The sequence below is a fragment of the Papio anubis genome, chromosome 9, assembly GCF_008728515.1.
Source record: "Papio anubis isolate 15944 chromosome 9, Panubis1.0, whole genome shotgun sequence".
Lineage (NCBI taxonomy): Eukaryota > Metazoa > Chordata > Mammalia > Primates > Cercopithecidae > Papio > Papio anubis.
The window spans coordinates 103436594-103454871 of NC_044984.1; the positions used below are offsets into that span (position 1 = coordinate 103436594).

The following is an 18278-nucleotide window of genomic DNA, read 5'->3' on the forward strand; positions in this document are numbered from 1 at the left end:
CTGTGTAAGGACAGGACTTCTCACTGGACAGTGGCACTTCGGATGATCCTCCTTCAGTGGGAGCAAATGCTGGCTGAAGGTCAGCCCTCTAGAGCCAATGTTGGTTGGCTTCCAGCTTTATCAAAAAGAATTAAAATAGCCACTTGCCTGGAGATTGGGCCTGAAGCAAGGCCAGTCCGGCAGCTTTGTGTGTTCGCTTGCCTAGCCTGCGGTAATGGGCTCGTGACCTGCCTGATGGAGGGGCTCTGTCACCATGGTGGCCAAGAATGGTTTTTTTTCCCCTTAGGCCACAAAATGAAGTTGTTTTTTTGTTGTGCTTTAGGTCAAATTGCTGGAGTTTTAATGTTTGTGTGGGTAGACATGGGATGTCTCAGACCTTCTGAAGCTGAAGGATCAAGCCAGCCAGTCAGGGAAGGTCGTGGACAGAATGAGGGGTGCAGCTGTGGGTGGGAATGTCAGTTAGTACAACCTCTGTGGAAAGCAGTTTGGAGAGTTCTCAAGGAACTAAAAATAGATCTGTCAATCTCTCCAGCAATCCCACTACTTGGTAGGTACACGAAGGAAAAGGAATTGCTCGGTCAGATTTTCTTTTCATTGGGAGGATCTTAACATGACTGGTTGAAAACAATAAGTAAAATTAGCATGGAGTTCAGTTGTGGTGGCTCACGCCTGTAATCCCAGCACTTTGGTAGGTTGAGGCAGGTGGATCACTTGAGGTCAGGAGTTCAAGACCACTCTGGCTGACATGTAAGATACAAACATTAGCCGGACATGGTGGTGGGCACCTGTAACCCTAGTTGCTCGGGAGGCTGAGGGAGGAAAATTGCTTGAACCTGGGAGGTGGAAGTTGCAGTGGGCTGAGATCGTGCCACTGCACTCCAGCCTGGGCGACACAGTGAGACTCAGTCTCAAAATAAAATAAAATAAAATAAAGAAATAATTATATCAAAAAGACACCTGTACTATTCACAGCACTATTCACAGTAGCAAAGATATGGAATCAGCCTAAGTGTCCATCAACAGATGACTAGATAAAGAAAATTTGGTGTATATATATATATATATAAATTTGTTTATGGCTCAGTAGTATTCTCTTGTGTGTGTGTATGGTGTGTGTGTATATATATACACATGTATATATTACATGTATCTATGTATTATATATAATGTGTATACACACATATATGGGTAAGTGTACATATATGTACATATATACATGTATCTGTGTGAGTATATATAGATATGTATGTATATGTGTATACATGTACACATATATACACACACCAGGGAATACTAGTGTGCCCCAAAAAAGAATGACATGTCTTTTGCAGCAACATGGATGCAACTGGAAGCTATTTTTAAAAAATTATTTAATTAATTATTTAATTATTTAATTTATTTTTAATTAATTTCTTTTGAGACTGGATTATGAGACTGCCTAATTTTTGTATTTTTTGGTAGAGATGGAATTTTGCCATGTTACCCAAGCTGGTCTCGAACTCCTGGGCTCAAGCAATCCACCCACCTCGGCCTCCCATAGTGCTGGGATTATAGGTGTGAGCTCCCGCACCCAGCCGAGGCCATCATCTTAAATGAAATAAGTCAGAAAGTCAAATACCACATATTCTCACTGTGGGAGCGAAATAGTGTTTCCACATGGATGTAGAGTATGGAATAATAGACACTGGAGACTTGGAAGAGTGGGAGGAGAGTGGGATGAAATACTACCTGTTAGACACAAGGTGCACTATTTGAGTGATGGTTATACTACAAGTCCACACTTCATCACTACATAATATATCCATGTAACAAAACAACACTGTACCCGCTGAATTTATACAAAAAAGAATGGGGAGAGTGGATGAGTCGGGAGCAGGCCTTGGGCTCCATGGAGCCGGAGCAGACGAGTGGCCTGCTGCTCTTCCCGGTTAGGTTAGGAGATCAGCTGCATCTCTGCATCACTGCACTGAGTGTAATATAGCACTTACTATGCACCAACACTGCCTTTTACTTACTAGGTCTTGATGTATTTAATCCTCAGAACCTTATTTAACCTTTATTTCTATATATTGACTTATGAATGAAGTATGTGTTATTATCCCCATTTTACATATGGGAAAGTGAGTGTTTTGCCAAAGGGGCACTGGAGTGGCTGTGGCTTTGGGTGTTCCTGTTACAAAATAAATAGCTTTATTCTTATTGAAAATAACACATCATTGCAGAATATTTTGTAAAACATAGCAAAGAGGTAGCGGCTGTTAATACTTCAGCATTTTTTCCCCCAGATCAGGGGTCTGTCTGCAAATGATGTTCCTTGGGTTGCATCTCTTTTTTTGTAAATAAATAAAGTTCTTCTCTCTTTTTTTTTTTAGGTAGAGTTTCACTCCGTTGCCCAGTCTGGAGTGCAGTGATGTGATCTTGGCTCACTGCAACCTCCACCTCCTGGGTTCAAGTGATTTTTGTGCCTCAGCCTTCCCAGTAGCTGGGACTACAGGCGTGTGCCACCATGCCCAGCTACTTGTATTTTTTAAATGTGAATGGGGTTTCACCATGTTGACCAGACTGGTCTCAAACTCTTGCCCTCAAGTGATCCGCGCATCTTCGCCTCCCAAAGTGCTGGGATTATAGGCATGAGTCACCATGCCCAGCGTAGCATTAACCTTTTAGAAGCTGGAAAGTAGATGAATGAGTGGTCACTGGCTTAAGGCTGAGTCCTAATGGAGCAGTGAGGAAAGTTGGGGACCCCTGGCCATATGTACCATAGAACCCCCAAAAGGCATGGTGTCTGGCAGCAAGGGATGCCCCTGGAGCTGAGGGGTAAGGAGGGTACCAAAATGAGAAGAACTGGGTAGAAGACTCCTGTGGCGGGGGCTGTCCACTTCGACCCCAACAGAAGGCAGCAGTTCAAAGGGACATATAGAGGGTCTTGGGAGAAGGTATCCACAGGTACAGTTGAGGGCATGGGGCCTATATCCCAAATAGGAAGATAAGGGTCCGAATAGGTGCTGAATGCTTAGAACTTCCCCCTTCCCCTCGGGGCTCCAGGCTGACCTTTACTGTCCAGGCAGAAGACTGGAAAACTTCTCCCTGGGGAATCTGGCCAGAGAGAGAGAGAGAGAGAGAGAGAGAGAAAGACACTGAAGATACTGACTCAGGGGATCCCCAGCACACAGCCCCTCCTACCTCACCCTACATTGAGCACAGGGTCAACCAGGTCCACCACAGTCTTAGAAATTCTGTTCTCACTCATAGTCAGAAGGTTGGAACCAAAACTTCCATGACATTTGGGTCCAGTTTCTTTTTCTTTTTTTTTTTGAGACGGAGTTTTGCTCTTGTTGCCCAGGCTGAAGTGTATTGGCACCATCGCGGCTCACTGCAACCCCCGCCTCCCAGGTTCAAACAATTCTTCTGCCTCAGCCTCCCGAGTAGGGGGGATTACAGGTGTGCACCACCAAACCCGGCTAATTTTTTGTATTTTTAGTAGAGATGAGGTTTCACCATGTTGACCAGGCTGGTCTTGAACTCCTGAACTCAGGTGATTCACCTGCCTTGGCCTCCCAAAGTGCTGAGATTACAGGCGTGAGCCACCGCGCCCGGCCCTGAGGTCCAGTTTCTCATATATGAGTCAAGGTCCAAACCAGCAGACGCAGGAAGCTTGGAAGAAACAGAAACTATGCTGGAGAAGAGAAGCTTAAAAAGCTCTCATTAATATCCTTGTTGAGGTCAGACAGGATGTTGCACTCATAGGAAGAGGATGCTATAACAAAGGGAACATTTGCAGGCCAAAAACAAGTTCGTAGACATCAAAAACATGATAGCAGAAATGAAGAACTCCACTGAATGTTTAGAAGATGAGGCTGAGAAAATCAACCAGTGAGTAGAAGAAGAGAGCGAATAGGAGAGGGGAAAAATACATAAACCAGTAGGCCAGTATAGGAATTTCAACATCCAAATATAGGACTTCGGGAAAAAATAGAGAAAAAAAGAGGTAAGGACATCAGCAAGGAAGTATTTGTTTCTTTTTGTTGTTGTTGTTGTTTTGAGATGGAGTCTTGCTCTATTGCCCAGGCTGGAGTGCAGTGGCGCAATCTTGGCTCACTACAACATCTGCCTCCTGGGTTCAAGTGATTTTCCTGCTTCAGCCTCCCGAGTAGCTGGGATTACAGACACAGACCACCATGCCTGGCTAATGTTTGTATTTTCAGTAGAGATGGGGTTTCACCATGTTGGCCAAGCTGGTCTCTAACTCCTGACCTTAAGTGATCTTCCCACTTCAGCCTCCAAAAGTAGGGATCACAGGCGTGAGCCACCATGTTCATCCCATCAGAGAAGTATTTGAAGACAAATTCCCAGGATGGGAGTTTCCAGATTGAGAGGGCCTGAGAGATGTGCAGCCTCATTGGTGGAAGCAGACACACACCTGAGCCCATCACTGTGAAATCGTAGAGTTCTGGGGACGGAGGGACGTTCCTATAAGCATCTGGATATGAAAAAACAGGTCACCTACAAAGAATCAGGGATCAGAATTACTCTCGTTCTAGCAGCCTCTAGAAGCCACAACACAATGGCACAAGGCTTCTAAAACTCTGAAGAAGGTTTTCCTTCCTGGAATTTCTTTTTCTTTGGGATAGAGTCTCGCTCTGTCGCCCAGGCTGGAATCCAGTGGCGTGATCTCAGCCCACTGCAACCTCCATCCCACGGGTTCAAGCGATTCTTCTGCCTCAGTCTCCCAAGTAGCTAGAATTACAGGTGCACGCCACCATGCCTGGCTAACTTTTGTATTTTTAGTAGAGATGAGGTTCACCATTTTGGCCGGGCTGGTCTCAAACTCCTGACCTCAAGTGATCTACCCACCTCAGCCTCCCAAAGTGCTAGGATTACAGGCATGAGCCACCACGCCTGACCTTCCCTAGCATTTCGTACACAGCCAAGCAGTAAGGCTGAATGTGAGGGCAGGAGAAAGGCTGAAGTGCAATGGTGTAATCCTAGCTCACTGCAGCCTTGACCTCCTGGGCTCAAGCAATCCTCCTACCTTAGCCTCCTGAGTAGCTAGGACTACAGGCAGGTGCCAGGCAATATGCCTGGCTAATTTAAATTTTTTTTTTTTTTTTTTGAGATGGAGTCTGACCCTGTTGCCCAGTCTGGAGTGCGGTGGCGCAGTCTCGGCTCACGGCAACCTCCGCCTCCCGGGTTCAAGCAATTCTCCCTCCTTGGCTTTCCAAAGTGCTGGGATTACAGGTGTGAGCCACCATGCCTGGCCCTGAATAGCCTTTCTTAGAAAGCTACTTGAGGATGTCTTCCACTGAAACCAGAGGGTAAACCAAGGAAGAGCAACACACAGGAGACAGGAAACAGGGGATTCAACATAGACTCAAGGGAATCTCCAGGGTGATGGTGATGAGGAAGCCCAGTCAGGAACAGGGCAGGGTAATTGAGGGCATCTTGTCATGCACCCTGCCATTTTACCATCTTGTTAAGTGGATGAAACTACTGGAGGATATGCCCCAGTGAAACAAGGGAGTCTACCAAGAAAGAGAGCCACCTAATCTCCCAACTTAGGAATCCAACCCCAAGGAAAGGCAAAGGGAATTCTAGGGATGTCAGCAAAGGGAAGCCCCAAAGCGATGATGGTGTAGGGGCCTAGAGGACAGCCAGTACATTTGGAAGGAGAACAGAGGCCTCCAGGAGAGATGTCACCAGTGGAAAAAAAAAACAGAACTGATCAATTATTTATTATTATTATTTTTAATGAGATGGGGTCTTGCTATGTTGCCCAGGCTGGTCTTGAATTCCTGGGCTCAAGCAGTCCTCCTGGCTTGGCCTCCCAAAGTGCTGGGATTACAGGTATGAGCCACCTCATGTGGCCTGATCAATTATCTTATGTGTACTGGGAATCTATTAGGAGGAGTGGGGTGATTTAGCAACAGGTGCAAGGAACACTAAGTAAAGGAAAAAAATCATTAACTCCAGGAAAAGGCAAAAAGGAACTAAAATCTGGTACACTGCAGCTCTCGTATGTGAATAATGATCACAAACTTCATATGTGAATAATGATCACAAACTAGTAAAACATTGAGTACCCGGATTGCCAAATTACAGTGGACTTCTATGGTATTGACCAGCTGGTGGAGGGGAGCTGATGGGGTGGCCTTGTGAGAGAACTAAATTCACATCTCTCAGGATGGGAAGGCCATAGATGCTGTCTGACATGGATGACTCAGAAGATTGTATACACTTGTTGTTTAGGACTATGGAGATGTGTAATTGCTAGAAAAAATCAGCATCAATTTCCTCTGGTGTGGAGGGACAAGGCAGGAAACCTGTTTTGTTGTTAAACATTTAAAAAATTGTTTTCAGTTTTCTAAAGAAATTTTGTGGGCTGGACATTGTGGCTCATGCCTTATAATCCCAGTGTTTTGGAAGGCTGAGGTGGGAGGATTGCTTGAAGCCAGGATTTCAAGACCAGCCTGGGCAACAAAGTGAGACCCCTGTCTCTACAAAAAATAAAATTAAAAAACTTCTGAAATACAAATGTAGAAAAGTACATGAAATATATTAATACTGTGTAACAAGTCTGAACGATTAGAATGTGTGGACTTCTTCCCTGATCATAAAACTCTCACCCTTGTTAGAAGTTTCTTAGTATTATTTGGGTTCCTAAATGATGGGCATGTAAAGTCAAAATTAACTTAGGATTTAAAATCTAAACATCCACCTTGGGACAGGTAGAAGAAACTGCTGCTTCTAGTTCATGTGCTGGCCTTAGCTGGCCTCTTACGGTGCTTTCAGTTGGGTACAGTGGTTCATGCCTGTAATCCCAATGCTTTGAAAGGCTTTGATGTCACTTGACTTCAGGAGTTTGGACCAGCCTGGGCAACACAGTGAAACCCCATCTCTACAAAAATGTTTAAAAATTGGCTAGGTGGCCAGGCGCGGTGGCTCAAACCTGTAGTCCCAGCACTTAGGGAGGCCGAGACTGGTGGATCACAAGGTCAGGAGATCGAAACCACCCTGGCTAACACGGTGAAACCCCGTCTCTACTAAAATACGAAACTGGCCCGGCGGGTGAGGTGGGAGAGCCTGTAGTTGAGCTACTGGAGGCTGAGGCAGGAAGAATGGCGTAAACCCAGGAGGTGGGCACTTGCAGTGAGCTGAGATCCGGCCACTGCACTCCAGCTCTCTCTAGGCGACAGAACTCCGTCTCAAAAATTAGCTGGGGCTTGGTGGTGCACCTCCCTGCTACCCAAAAGAGTCAAGGCTGCTGCAGTGAGCCACGATTACACCGCTGCATACCAGCCTGGGTGACAGAATGAGATCCTGGCTCAAAAAAAAAAAAAAAAAAAAGAAGGTGCTTCCTGCCCTTGAGCCTCCTTGTAAATTGCTTCAGGGGCTCTGGAGAGCAAGTGCAAAGCAGAGGGGCTCTGGTGCACTTCGGCTTCTCTGCTCCACTGGCTTTATAGGTGCTGAGCTCTGAGTCCCGGGCTTCTTCCGTCATGCACGTCTGTCCCTCATTCTTACTCTGCAGGCCGAGCATGTCGGGACTCCACCTGGTGAAGAGGGGACGGGAACACAAGAAGCTGGACCTGCACAGAGACTTTACGGTGGCTTCTCCCGCTGAGTTTGTCACACGCTTTGGCGGGGATCGGGTCATCGAGAAGGTACAGACGGGTCTCGGCACTCTGGGTAGGGTCCGGTTGGGGTGCAGGGGCCCCTTCTCTCAGCTGGAGGTGAGAGATTCAGGTTCAGGCTCAATCTGAATCAATCTGAATCTCTGCCTGCTGCAGAGAGGGGGTGGGGGGGTGAGGGCCACACTCTTGTGACACCCAGTGCTGGGTGCTCGACTTCATGAGCTTTTCACCCTCGCAACAGCCCAATGCAACAGGTGCATCGCTCCCATTCACAGATGGGGAGACTGAGACCTCTGGGCGTGGTCAGGAAGCTCCTGCAAAGGACTCTGGGTGCTTTTGGGAATGGGGCCACTTTCTACTGAATGGGAAGCATAAGTCCAGCTGTGCATTCCTGAGGTTCGTAGCTGCTTCGAGGAGAGGAGACAGACTGACTAGAATGGCAGTAAGGAAAGGGAAGTAGCTGAGATTTGCCAGTTCTGAAGGCTTTTCACATTGTCTCCTATACCATCTGCACAAGGCCCTGGGTCATCCATACTGTTTGATGATCGCCATTGTATTCGTGGAGAAACTAGTATTCAGAGATTTGATGTTAGTTGTCCAAGATTAGGTAATTAGTAGGAGGTGGAGCTGGGATTTGAACCCAGGCCAGTTTGGCTCTAAGACCTTGTTCTTTTCCATTTTACTGGAGAGCAGGGTCATAATAATAATAACAATCTCAGTGACAGCTGCCATCGATTGAGGGCCTGTGCTGGGGTAGGCATCCTATCCCCTGCTTTACATCATTGCGTCTTATTTAGCCATTCCCTCAGCCTGGTCAGTGGGTATTGTTTTACAGATGAGGAAACCGAGGCTTAGAGAGGGGAGATTGCTTGCCCAGTGTCAGAGCTGGGCTCCAGAGCTCACACCCTCAACCCAGCACACTAAGTGCAGTATTGAGTAGTAGAGACTCATGCAGGATGCAGGTTCCAAAACCTGGCTGCCACTGGTCGTTTTTTGTTTTATTTTTTTAAGTTTTCATTTTTGTAGAGATAGGGTCGCACTCTGTTGCCCAGGCTGAAGTGCAGTGGCACAATCATAGTTTGCTACAGCCTCAACCTCCTGGGCTCAAGTGATCCTCCTGCCTCAACCTCCTGAGCAGCTGGGATTATAGGTGTGCACCACTATGCCTGGCTAGTTTTGTTTTTTATTTTTCTAGAGATAGGGGTCTCATTATGTTGCCCAGGCTGGTCTTGCACTCCTGAGCTCAAGTGATCTTCCTTCTTTGGCCTCCTAAAGTCTTGGGATTACAAGCATAGCCACCGTGCCATGCCTGGCCTTTGCCAACAGTCTTGATGGTTGAAAATACAGATTCTTCCACCCTGCTCCAGACCCTTGGATTTAAACTCTCCTGGGCGGAGATCCAGAAGCTGCATTTTTGTCACACTCGCCAGGAGACTGTTTTGCACTCAGCACAGTTGGTGGCTAGTGTGGAATTCTCAGGAGCCCAGAGAGGCTCGGACGGCCACAGAAGGGCTCAGCCCAGAGCTGTTGTACTTTCTGGCTTAGGAGTTGACCTTGGCTTGCCTTCGGTTGTACACTCCTTGTGGGAAAGCTGCTGCTGTGGGGATTAGAGCCGCAAGCTGGCCCGCAGCAGCCTCTCCCCCATGGGGCTCCCACATTTGTTGCACTAGAACGTATAGGGCCAAGGGAAACTAATTCTGGGATCATCAAAGTCCTTCCCTCTTAACCAAGCCTTGCTTTGATAATCGACTGAGAAAGCCAGAGCCCAGCCATTTCATCATGTCTTCCCAAGAGGCATTTTTTGGCAGGGTAGAAGAACATTTCACCTGAACCAGAAACCCTGAGGTCAAATTTTAGTGCCACCACTCATGGGCTGTGAGATCTGAGTTCAGTTTCCCCTTCTGTAAAACAGGGGTGATCACATCCCAATTCTCTAATGAGACTTACCCTTCAGGAATGTCTTGAAGATTAGGCAGCAATGAAGGAGGCCTTAAAATGATGAAATTGCTATGTAAGTCAAGCTTTGAAGGCATATGCCTAATTTTCTTTTTTTTAAACAAGAAAACTAGGGGCTGGACATGGTGGCTCACATCTGTAATTCCAGCACTTTGTGGGGGCAAGGCAGGAGGATTGATTGAGCCCAAGAGTTTGAGACAAGCCTGGGCAACATAGCAAGACCCCATCTCTACAAAAAATAAAAAAATTAGCTGAGTGTGCTGGTGCATGCCTTTAGTCCCAGCTACTCAGGAGGCTGAGGCAAGATGAACTTGAGGGGTTGAGGCTGCAGTGAACTATGATTGCACTACAGCCTGGATGACAGAGACTGTGTTAGTTTGCTCTCACACTGCTAATAAAGACATACCCGAGACTGGGTAATTTATAAAGGAAAGAGGTTTAATTGACTTACAGTTCTGCATGGGTGGGGTGGCCTCAGGAAACTTACAATCATGGTGGAAGGAGAAGCAAACACATCCTTCTTCACAAGGTGGCAGCAAGGAGCAGTACCATGCAAAACAGGGAAAGCCCCTTATAAAACCATCAGATCTCGTGAGAACTCACTCATTATCAGGAGAGCAGCAGCATGGGAGTAACCGCCCCCATGATTCAATTACCCCCCACCGGGTCCCTCCCATGACACGTGGGGATTATGGGAACTACAATTCAAGATGAGATTTGGGTGGGGACACAGCCAAGGCATATCAGAGACCCTGTCTCAAAAAAACAAAACAAAAGGAAACAACAAAAACCTAGAACTTTGGCTTTATTTTTTAGAGACATGGCCAGTTGTACCTCTTCATGTGGACATAAAGCTCAGAGAGGGAAGGGATGTTCTCAAGGCCACACAACGCAACTGGGAATTGAAACCAGGACTCTTTCTGTTGCTCTCTGCGGCTGGGGACAACCAGCATTGACCACTGTTCCTTCTTACCACATCTAAGACCTTTAGCCTTTAGAATGCACAGACAGCCATGAGGGCAGTTCAGAGAACAGGTCAGACTGTGGAAAGTTCAAGTCCTCACTCTGCTGTGTGACCTGGGGCGGGTGCATTAGCTCCTCTGAGTTTTAATAGTTTAACCCCCAAATAGAAATAATAGTGAAAGCTCTTTCAAAGGGCTGATGTGAGGATGAAATGAAATAAGGCAGGTAAAACACATTGTACTGTAAAACATCAAAAAGTGTTAAGGGTGATCACGATTACACCAAAGGAATAAAAAAATCATTCACTGGGCCTGGCACAGTGGCTCATGCCTGTAATCCCAGAACTTTGGGTGGATGAGGTGGGCACATCATTTGAGCCCAGCCTGGGTTTGTGTTCAAGTTCAGGACCAGCCTGGGCAACATGACAAAATCCTGTCTTTGCAAAAACATAAAAAAAATGAGCAGGATGTGGTGGTGTACACTTGTAGTCCCAGCTACTCAGGAGGCTGAGGTGGGAGGATCACTTGAACCTGGAAGGTTGAAGTTGCAGTAAGCTGTGATTGCACCACTACACTCCAGCCTGGGTGACAGAGCAAGACTCTGTCTCAAAAAAATAAATATATAAAAAATATATATATATATCTATGTATTTCATCCAAACACCCATCCATTCATCTATCCATCCATCCATCCATCCATTCATCCATCTATTTGATGATCCATTCATGTGGCTGGCAGAATTTGAGCTCCTGCTCTGTGCTGGGATGTGTGCCATGGAAATGCATAGAAATACCAAAAGGAATGCTGTGTCGCAGGGGCTGCAGGAGGCTCTGCAGCTGTGAGGTGGACTCGGGGTAGCACGTGGCCCCCAGCACAGGTAGATGTGCATCTTCAGCTCCTTCGTTGTCTTCCCGTGCAGGTGCTTATTGCCAACAACGGGATCGCCGCCGTGAAGTGCATGCGCTCCATCCGCAGGTGGGCCTATGAGATGTTCCGCAACGAGCGGGCCATCCGGTTTGTTGTGATGGTGACCCCTGAGGACCTTAAGGCCAACGCAGGTACCTGGGCCTTGACCCTCTCCTCCCGCCACGCCCCATCCTTGCCTGCCCTCGCCTCCTTCCCCTGTGCCTAGGCAAGTCCATCCTGGACTCCAGATGGTCAGGACCTCTCATGAGTCTGTATTTATTTGTCCTTCCTTCTTTATTTAATTAAAATGTCTGCTGACATCAAGAATGACTGTGCCTTACAAAAATGCAAATGGTTAACATGCAGAGGAAATTGGATCTTTGAGAAATGTTGTGTTCTAGCAGATTGGGGGCTGTTTCTCCTGGTGTTTTCCTGCAGGTGTTGTATTCTAGCAGACTGAGGGCTGTTGCTCCTGGTGTTTTCCTGAAGGAGGATGTAATTGTATTTCAATTACTTGTTCATTCTTCCGTTCATTTGCCTGAGTTTTTTTATGATGAATCATTCTATAAACAACTGTTGGATGATTTACTTTTTTCCTGAACAGTCTTATCCTTTTATAGGCCCTACTCCCCACAGCAGCCAAAGTGACCTTTTAGAAACATAACTTATTCTGCTGTGTTTTCTGAAGGTTGTTAAAAACAAAAACCTTGGCCAGAGTGGTGACTCGTGCCTGTAATCCCAGCACTTTGGGAGGCTGAGGCGGGAGGATTGCTTGAGCCCTTGAGTTTGAGAGCAGCCCGGGCAACATAAGACCCTGTCTCTACAAAAAATAAAAATAAAAAAATAACTGGGTACAGTGGCGTGCACCTGTAGTCTCAGCTACCCAGGAAGCTGAGGTGGGAGGATCGCTTCAGCCCAGGGGGTCTAGGCTATAGTGAGCTGTGATTACACCACTGCATTCCAGCCTGGGAAACAGACTGAGACTCTGTCTCAAATAAAACAACATAAACCTAAAAGCATAACTCAGATCCGAGCACAGTGGCTCACGCCTATAATCCCAGCGCTTTGGGAGGCCAAGATGGGTGAATCACTTGAGGCCAGGAATTTTGAGACCAGCCTGCCCATTTCTACTAAAAATACCTCCCAAAAATTAGCCGGGCATGGTGGCAGGTGCCTGTAGTCCCAGCTATTCAGGAGGCTGAAGCAGGAGAATTGCTTGAACCCAGGAGGCGGAGGTTGCGGTGGGCTGAGATCACCCCACTGCACTTGAGCCTGGGTGACAGAGCAAGACTGTCTCAAAAAAAAAAAAAAAAGCAAAACAAAAACCAACATAAGTCAGGTCTTCAGGTCTTTTCGTGCTTCTTCTTAAAATGTGTCAGAGGCTGTATGCTCTTCCCAGTAGTAGCAACCTCAGCACCATCCCCTAAGCCTTCCTGCCCCAAGCTCTGCACAGACATGGCCTCATTTGTTACTTACAGCTCTGTTTTACAGATGGCACAGTCGAGGCACAGGGACGTGAATTTATCACTTGTCCAGGGTCACACAACCGTCATGTGATGCAGGTGGGATGGGAACCCTGGTCTGAGCTCAGAGCATTATCCAGTGGGTCCTCCCGTCTTGGTTAGTCTAAAATTCAAGATTCTCACCGAGGCCCGTAAGTCCCCTCCTGACTCCATCTCGAACCTCTCACCCTCCATCAGCCGGGTACCAGTCACGCTGGCCTCTGGCGGCTCCTGGGCCTGTTGCAGAGTCTTGGTACCTGCTGGATCCTCTATTGAAGGTGCTTCTCCCAGAGCCCTTTGTGCAGTGGACTCCCTCCCCACCCAGTCTGTAGGTCTCAACATGATCCTTGCATCTCTCTCAGAGAACCTCATTTATTTTCTTCCCAGCACTGACCTGAGTCTGTAGTTATTGTGTTTATTTTCTTGTTTATCTTCTCCAACATAAAAGAAAAACTGGATGAGGACCAGGTAGCGTGTCTGGCCGCTCCCTTTGTCATCTCTGGAATCTCCCCATTGGCCAACATTTCTGTGTTTGATAAATGTAGGAGGCAGGCAGGCCGGAAGGAGCAGCTCTGGGGTTTCTTTCTGTGTTTGCATATAAAGTGCCGCAATCTTCAATTTCAGGATCGTAGCAAATTTCATAGTACAGATGTCCCAACCCCTGTGTTTGGATTGAGTCTAACTTTTCCTAGTCTGAAACACTGCTCAGTGGCTGTCGTCTGACTTTGGCCTCATTGATGTGTGGGTTTTTGTTTGTCTGTTGTTTTTTTTTGAGATAGAGTCTTGCTCTGTTGCCCAGGCTGGAGTACAGTGGTGTGATCTTGGCTCACTGCAGCCTCCACCTCCCGGGTTCAAGCAATTCTCGTGCCTCAGCCTCCCAAGTAGCTGGGAGGCGTGCACCACCATGACCGGCTAATTTTTGTATTTTTAGTGGAGACAGAGTTTCACCATGTTGGCCAGGCTAGTCTTGAACTCCTGACTTCTGGTGATCTGCCCGCCTCAGCCTTCTAAAGTGCTGAGATTACAGGTGTCAGCCATTGCGCCCAGCCAACATGTGGTTTTTTAAAGGACATATTCTTAGATGTGGAATTTCTGGCTTAAAGAGCGTGAGTATTTTAAAATCAAAATATTGCATTATGTTCAGCCTTAAAAAGGAAGGAAATCCCGTCATGTGTTACAACATGGATGAACCTTGAGGACATTGTGCTGGTCCCAAAAAGTGAAGTAAGCCAGTCACAAAAAGACAAATACTGCATGATTCCATGTATAAGGGGTAACTAGAGTAGTACAATTCATAGAGAGAGCGAGAGAGAGTGTATATCGTTGGTTGCCAAGGACTTCAGGGAGGGAGAAAAAGGGAGTTGTTGATGAGTATAGAGTTTCAGATTCTTAAAATGAAAAAGTTCTGGACATCTGTTTCATGATATAAATATATTTCACTATTGAACTGTACACTCAAAAATGGTTAAGATAGTAAATTTTACGGTGTTGTTTTTTTTTTTTACCATAATTTAAAACTCTGATTGTATTTTTGTTTGTTTGTTTGGGTTTTTTTTTGAGACAGGACCTTGCTCTGTCGCCCAGGCTGGAGTGCAGTGACATGATCACAGCTCACTGTAGCCTCGACCTTTGAGGCTCAAGTGATCCTCCTGCCTCAGCCCCCCAAGTAGCCGGGACTATAGGCATGCACCACCATTCCTGGCTACTTTTTTTTTTTTTTTGTAGAGACAAGGTCTCCCTTTATTGCCCAAACTGACCTTGCATTCCTGGCCTCAAACAATCCTCCTACCTCGGCCTCCCAAAGTGCTGGGATGACAGGTGTGCACCACCGCACCCAGCCCTATTGTATTATTTAATGGTAAAACAATATTAAGATAAACTTTAAATAGGAAATATTTTTAAAAACTTACCTCTAATCCCACTATGTTGATAGATTACTTCCTTTGTCCTTCGTTCCCTTCCAGGCCTTCCAGGCCTTGTCCAGAGACACATCTGTTTCACGTAATTAAAATCATATTTCATTTTCTTTAAATTTTCTTCCTTTTTTTTTTTTTTTTTTAAATGAGACAGAGTCTTGTTCCATCACCCAGACTGGAGTGCAGTGGCATGATCTCAGCTCACTGCAACCTCCACCTCCTGGGTTCAAGCAATTCGCCCACCTCAGCCTCCCGAGTACTTTGGATTACAGGTGCCTACCACCATGCCCAGCTAATTTTTGTATTTTTAGTAGAGACAGGATTTCACCATGTTGACCAGGCTGGTTTCGAACTTCTGGGCTCAGGCGATCTGCCTGCCTCAGCCTCCTAAAGTGCGAGATTATAGGCATGAGCCACTGCGCCCAGCCTTCTCTTTACATTTTCATACATGTTTGTCCGTTGTTGCCGTAGAAGTCTGCATGGTTCTGCTTTCCATGGCTGTACACAGTCACATCTTGTAATGTTCTGCCATTGACATCCATCTGTCAGCAGTTCCTTTCTTCCTGCTCCCATTTAATTTCAGAGTACATCAAGATGGCGGATCAGTACGTCCCCGTCCCAGGAGGGCCTAATAACAACAACTATGCCAACGTGGAGCTGATTGTGGACATTGCCAAGAGAATCCCTGTGCAGGTAGATGGACCAGGGTGCCTGAGTGTGGTCTCTGAGTGTGGGATGATGCCCCTTGGTTCTAGTTCAATTCCACAGTTCACAAGGGGCAGAGGGTCCGGGTCCCACAAGGCTCCAAATTCCTGGGCTGACATAACAGAAAAGAGTGTTCAAGTGATGCGAAGCACATTCTTTTTTAAAAAAAATTTTACAGACAGGATCTCGCCATGTTGGCCAGGCTGGTCTTGAACTCCTGGGCTCAAATGATCCTCCTGCCTCGGCCTCCCAAAGTGCTGGGGTTACAGGTGTGAGTTACTGTGCCCGGCTGGGAGGCATATTCTTGAAGGAAGATTGTTGCTCACCCCTTTCTGTGTTGCAGGCGGTGTGGGCTGGCTGGGGCCATGCTTCTGAAAACCCTAAACTTCCGGAGCTGCTGTGCAAGAATGGAGTTGCTTTCTTAGGTAGAGTGTATCCCCATCAGATACATGGGAATTGGGGCGTTGCTGGGACATTCTGCTGGGTCTGGCCCTCTTTCTACTCCTGTCCTGTAAAGCAGAGGTCCCTTTGATTTCCCACCTCACACTTTCATTGTGAGGAGTGAGTGAGTCCCAGGGCGGAAGGGCACATAGCTGATCTGCCAAGTCATGGAATTAGGAACTGCCTGCTTTTCAAAGGAAGACACACAGGCAGCCAACAAGCATATGAAAAAAAGCTCAACATCACTGATCATTAGAGAAAGGCAAGTCAAAACCACAGTGAGATACCATTTCTTGGCAGATTCTGATGAGATTGTGGAGAAAAGGGAACGCTTATGCACTGTTGGTGGGAGTGTAAACTAGTTCAGCCATTGTGGAAAGCGTATGGCAATTCCTCAAAGAGCCAAAAATAGAACTACCATTTAACCCAGCAATCCTGTTACTGGGTATATACCCAGAGGAATATAAAATCATTCGACCATAAAGACACATGAACACGAATGTTTATTGCAGCACTATTCACAATAGCAAAGGCATGGAATCAACCTAAATGCCCATGAATGACAGATTGGATAAAGCAAATGTGGTACATATATACCATGGAATACTACACAGCCATCAAAATGATATACTGAGATTATGTCTTTTGAGGGAACATGGATGGAGCTGGAGGCTGTTATCCTTAGCAAACTAACAGAAGAACAGAAAACCAAATATTACGTGTTCTCATTTATAAGTGGGAGCTAAATGATGAGAATACATGGACACAAAGAGGGGAACAGCAGACGCTACTTGAGGGTGAAAGGCTGGAGGAGGGAGAAAAGCAGAAAAATAACTGTTGGGTACTAGGCTTAGTACCTGGGTGATGAAATAATCTGTACCACAAACCCCTGTGACATGAGTGTACGTGTGTAACAAATTTGCACATGTAATTATATCCATGTCCTTGTGTAGTTTAGGGGAATCATTTACTATCATGTAATACATCCCTGCTTCTCCTTAACTGTGGGTCTGAAAACAGTCTTGCCCAAATGTGAAGCAGCTCAGTGCGGATCAATACCTGATATTCACCTGAGGCACAGCCGGGAGTCCCATGCCCATTGACGTTTTCTTTGTCTGTGGGCTCTGAGTACATATGGGCATCTGTCTTGTCTGACAGTCACCCAGGACTCTTATTATCAGTCTTAATTCCTCTGGAGGTTGATGATCCAGCCCACTGGACAAATCCAGCCCATGGCTTGCCTTTGTAAATAAAGTTTTATTAAAACATGGTCGTGCTCATTCATTTATGTATTGCCTATGGCTGCTTTCACCCTACACTGGCAAAGTTGAGTCATTGTGACAGAGACCTGCAGGCTCACAAAACTGAAAGTATTTCCCATCTGGCTCTTTATAGAAAGAGTTTGCTAACCTATGGTCCGGCTCTTTGAGCTCCTAGCTTACCTCTTTGATCTAGCTTTCTGCCTCCCCGCCAAAGTGTATTTTGTATATGCCACTGTAGCCTAGGTTGTAACTCACAACAGGTTTACAATCCACATGTGTTGAAAGTTGACTGATGCAACAGCAGACTAACAGATTTTTTCCTTCCCTAACGTGAGGTTAAGCTCCTTGAGAGCTGGAACCAGAGAATTTTCTCTGTCATCTTCTCCTCACCTGGCCCCACCACCATGCACTCGGTCGGCACTCAGCCTCGAGGGTCTTGTGACTGACCAGATTCTGCTTCCCTTCTTGTCCCCAACTCCTCAGGCCCTCCCAGTGAGGCCATGTGGGCCTTAGGAGATAAGATCGCCTCCACCATTGTCGCCCAGACGCTACAGGTCCCAACCCTGCCCTGGAGTGGAAGCGGTAAGGGACCCCGAGCTTCCCTCTAGGGGAGCTTCTCAGCCCAGTCTTGGTAATGTGAACAATCAGGGTGACAGAAGTATGCTTGTAACAATTCTTTCTGTTACAAATGTTACTTTTAGTTTTTAGTCACTAGCAAAATATTTTAAAATTTTAAGTTAGTGAACAAGTGGTACAATTTATTGTAGGCAATTTAGAAAATACAAGAGGTACAAAAAAGAAATGGAAATCATTCATAATCCTATGACCCAGTGTTGAACATGTATTACACTGTGGGTGTCTACCTTTCCAACATTTTTCTTGGCATATTATTTAAAAAAAAAAAAAAAGACAAATCTTGGCCTGTGGCTCACGTCTGTAATCCCAGTGCTTTAAGAGGCTGAGGGAGAAGGATCACTTGAAGCCAGGAGTTCAAGACCA

At 46.3% G+C, this 18278-nt stretch overlaps 1 protein-coding gene across 3 annotated transcripts in view; it reads left to right on the forward strand.

Annotated features, from left to right (window-relative positions):
- Nucleotides 1-18278, forward strand: part of ACACB (acetyl-CoA carboxylase beta) — a 164603-nt gene that overhangs the window by 47249 nt on the left and 99076 nt on the right. For all 3 annotated transcript variants that reach the window (XM_021922881.2, XM_031650731.1, XM_021922882.2), the window contains 5 exons: nt 7526-7658; nt 11467-11605; nt 15455-15564; nt 15920-16001; nt 17763-17861. In XM_021922881.2, coding sequence (XP_021778573.2) covers nt 7526-7658; nt 11467-11605; nt 15455-15564; nt 15920-16001; nt 17763-17861 — 563 coding nt within the window. The remainder of the gene's footprint in view (nt 1-7525; nt 7659-11466; nt 11606-15454; nt 15565-15919; nt 16002-17762; nt 17862-18278) is intronic.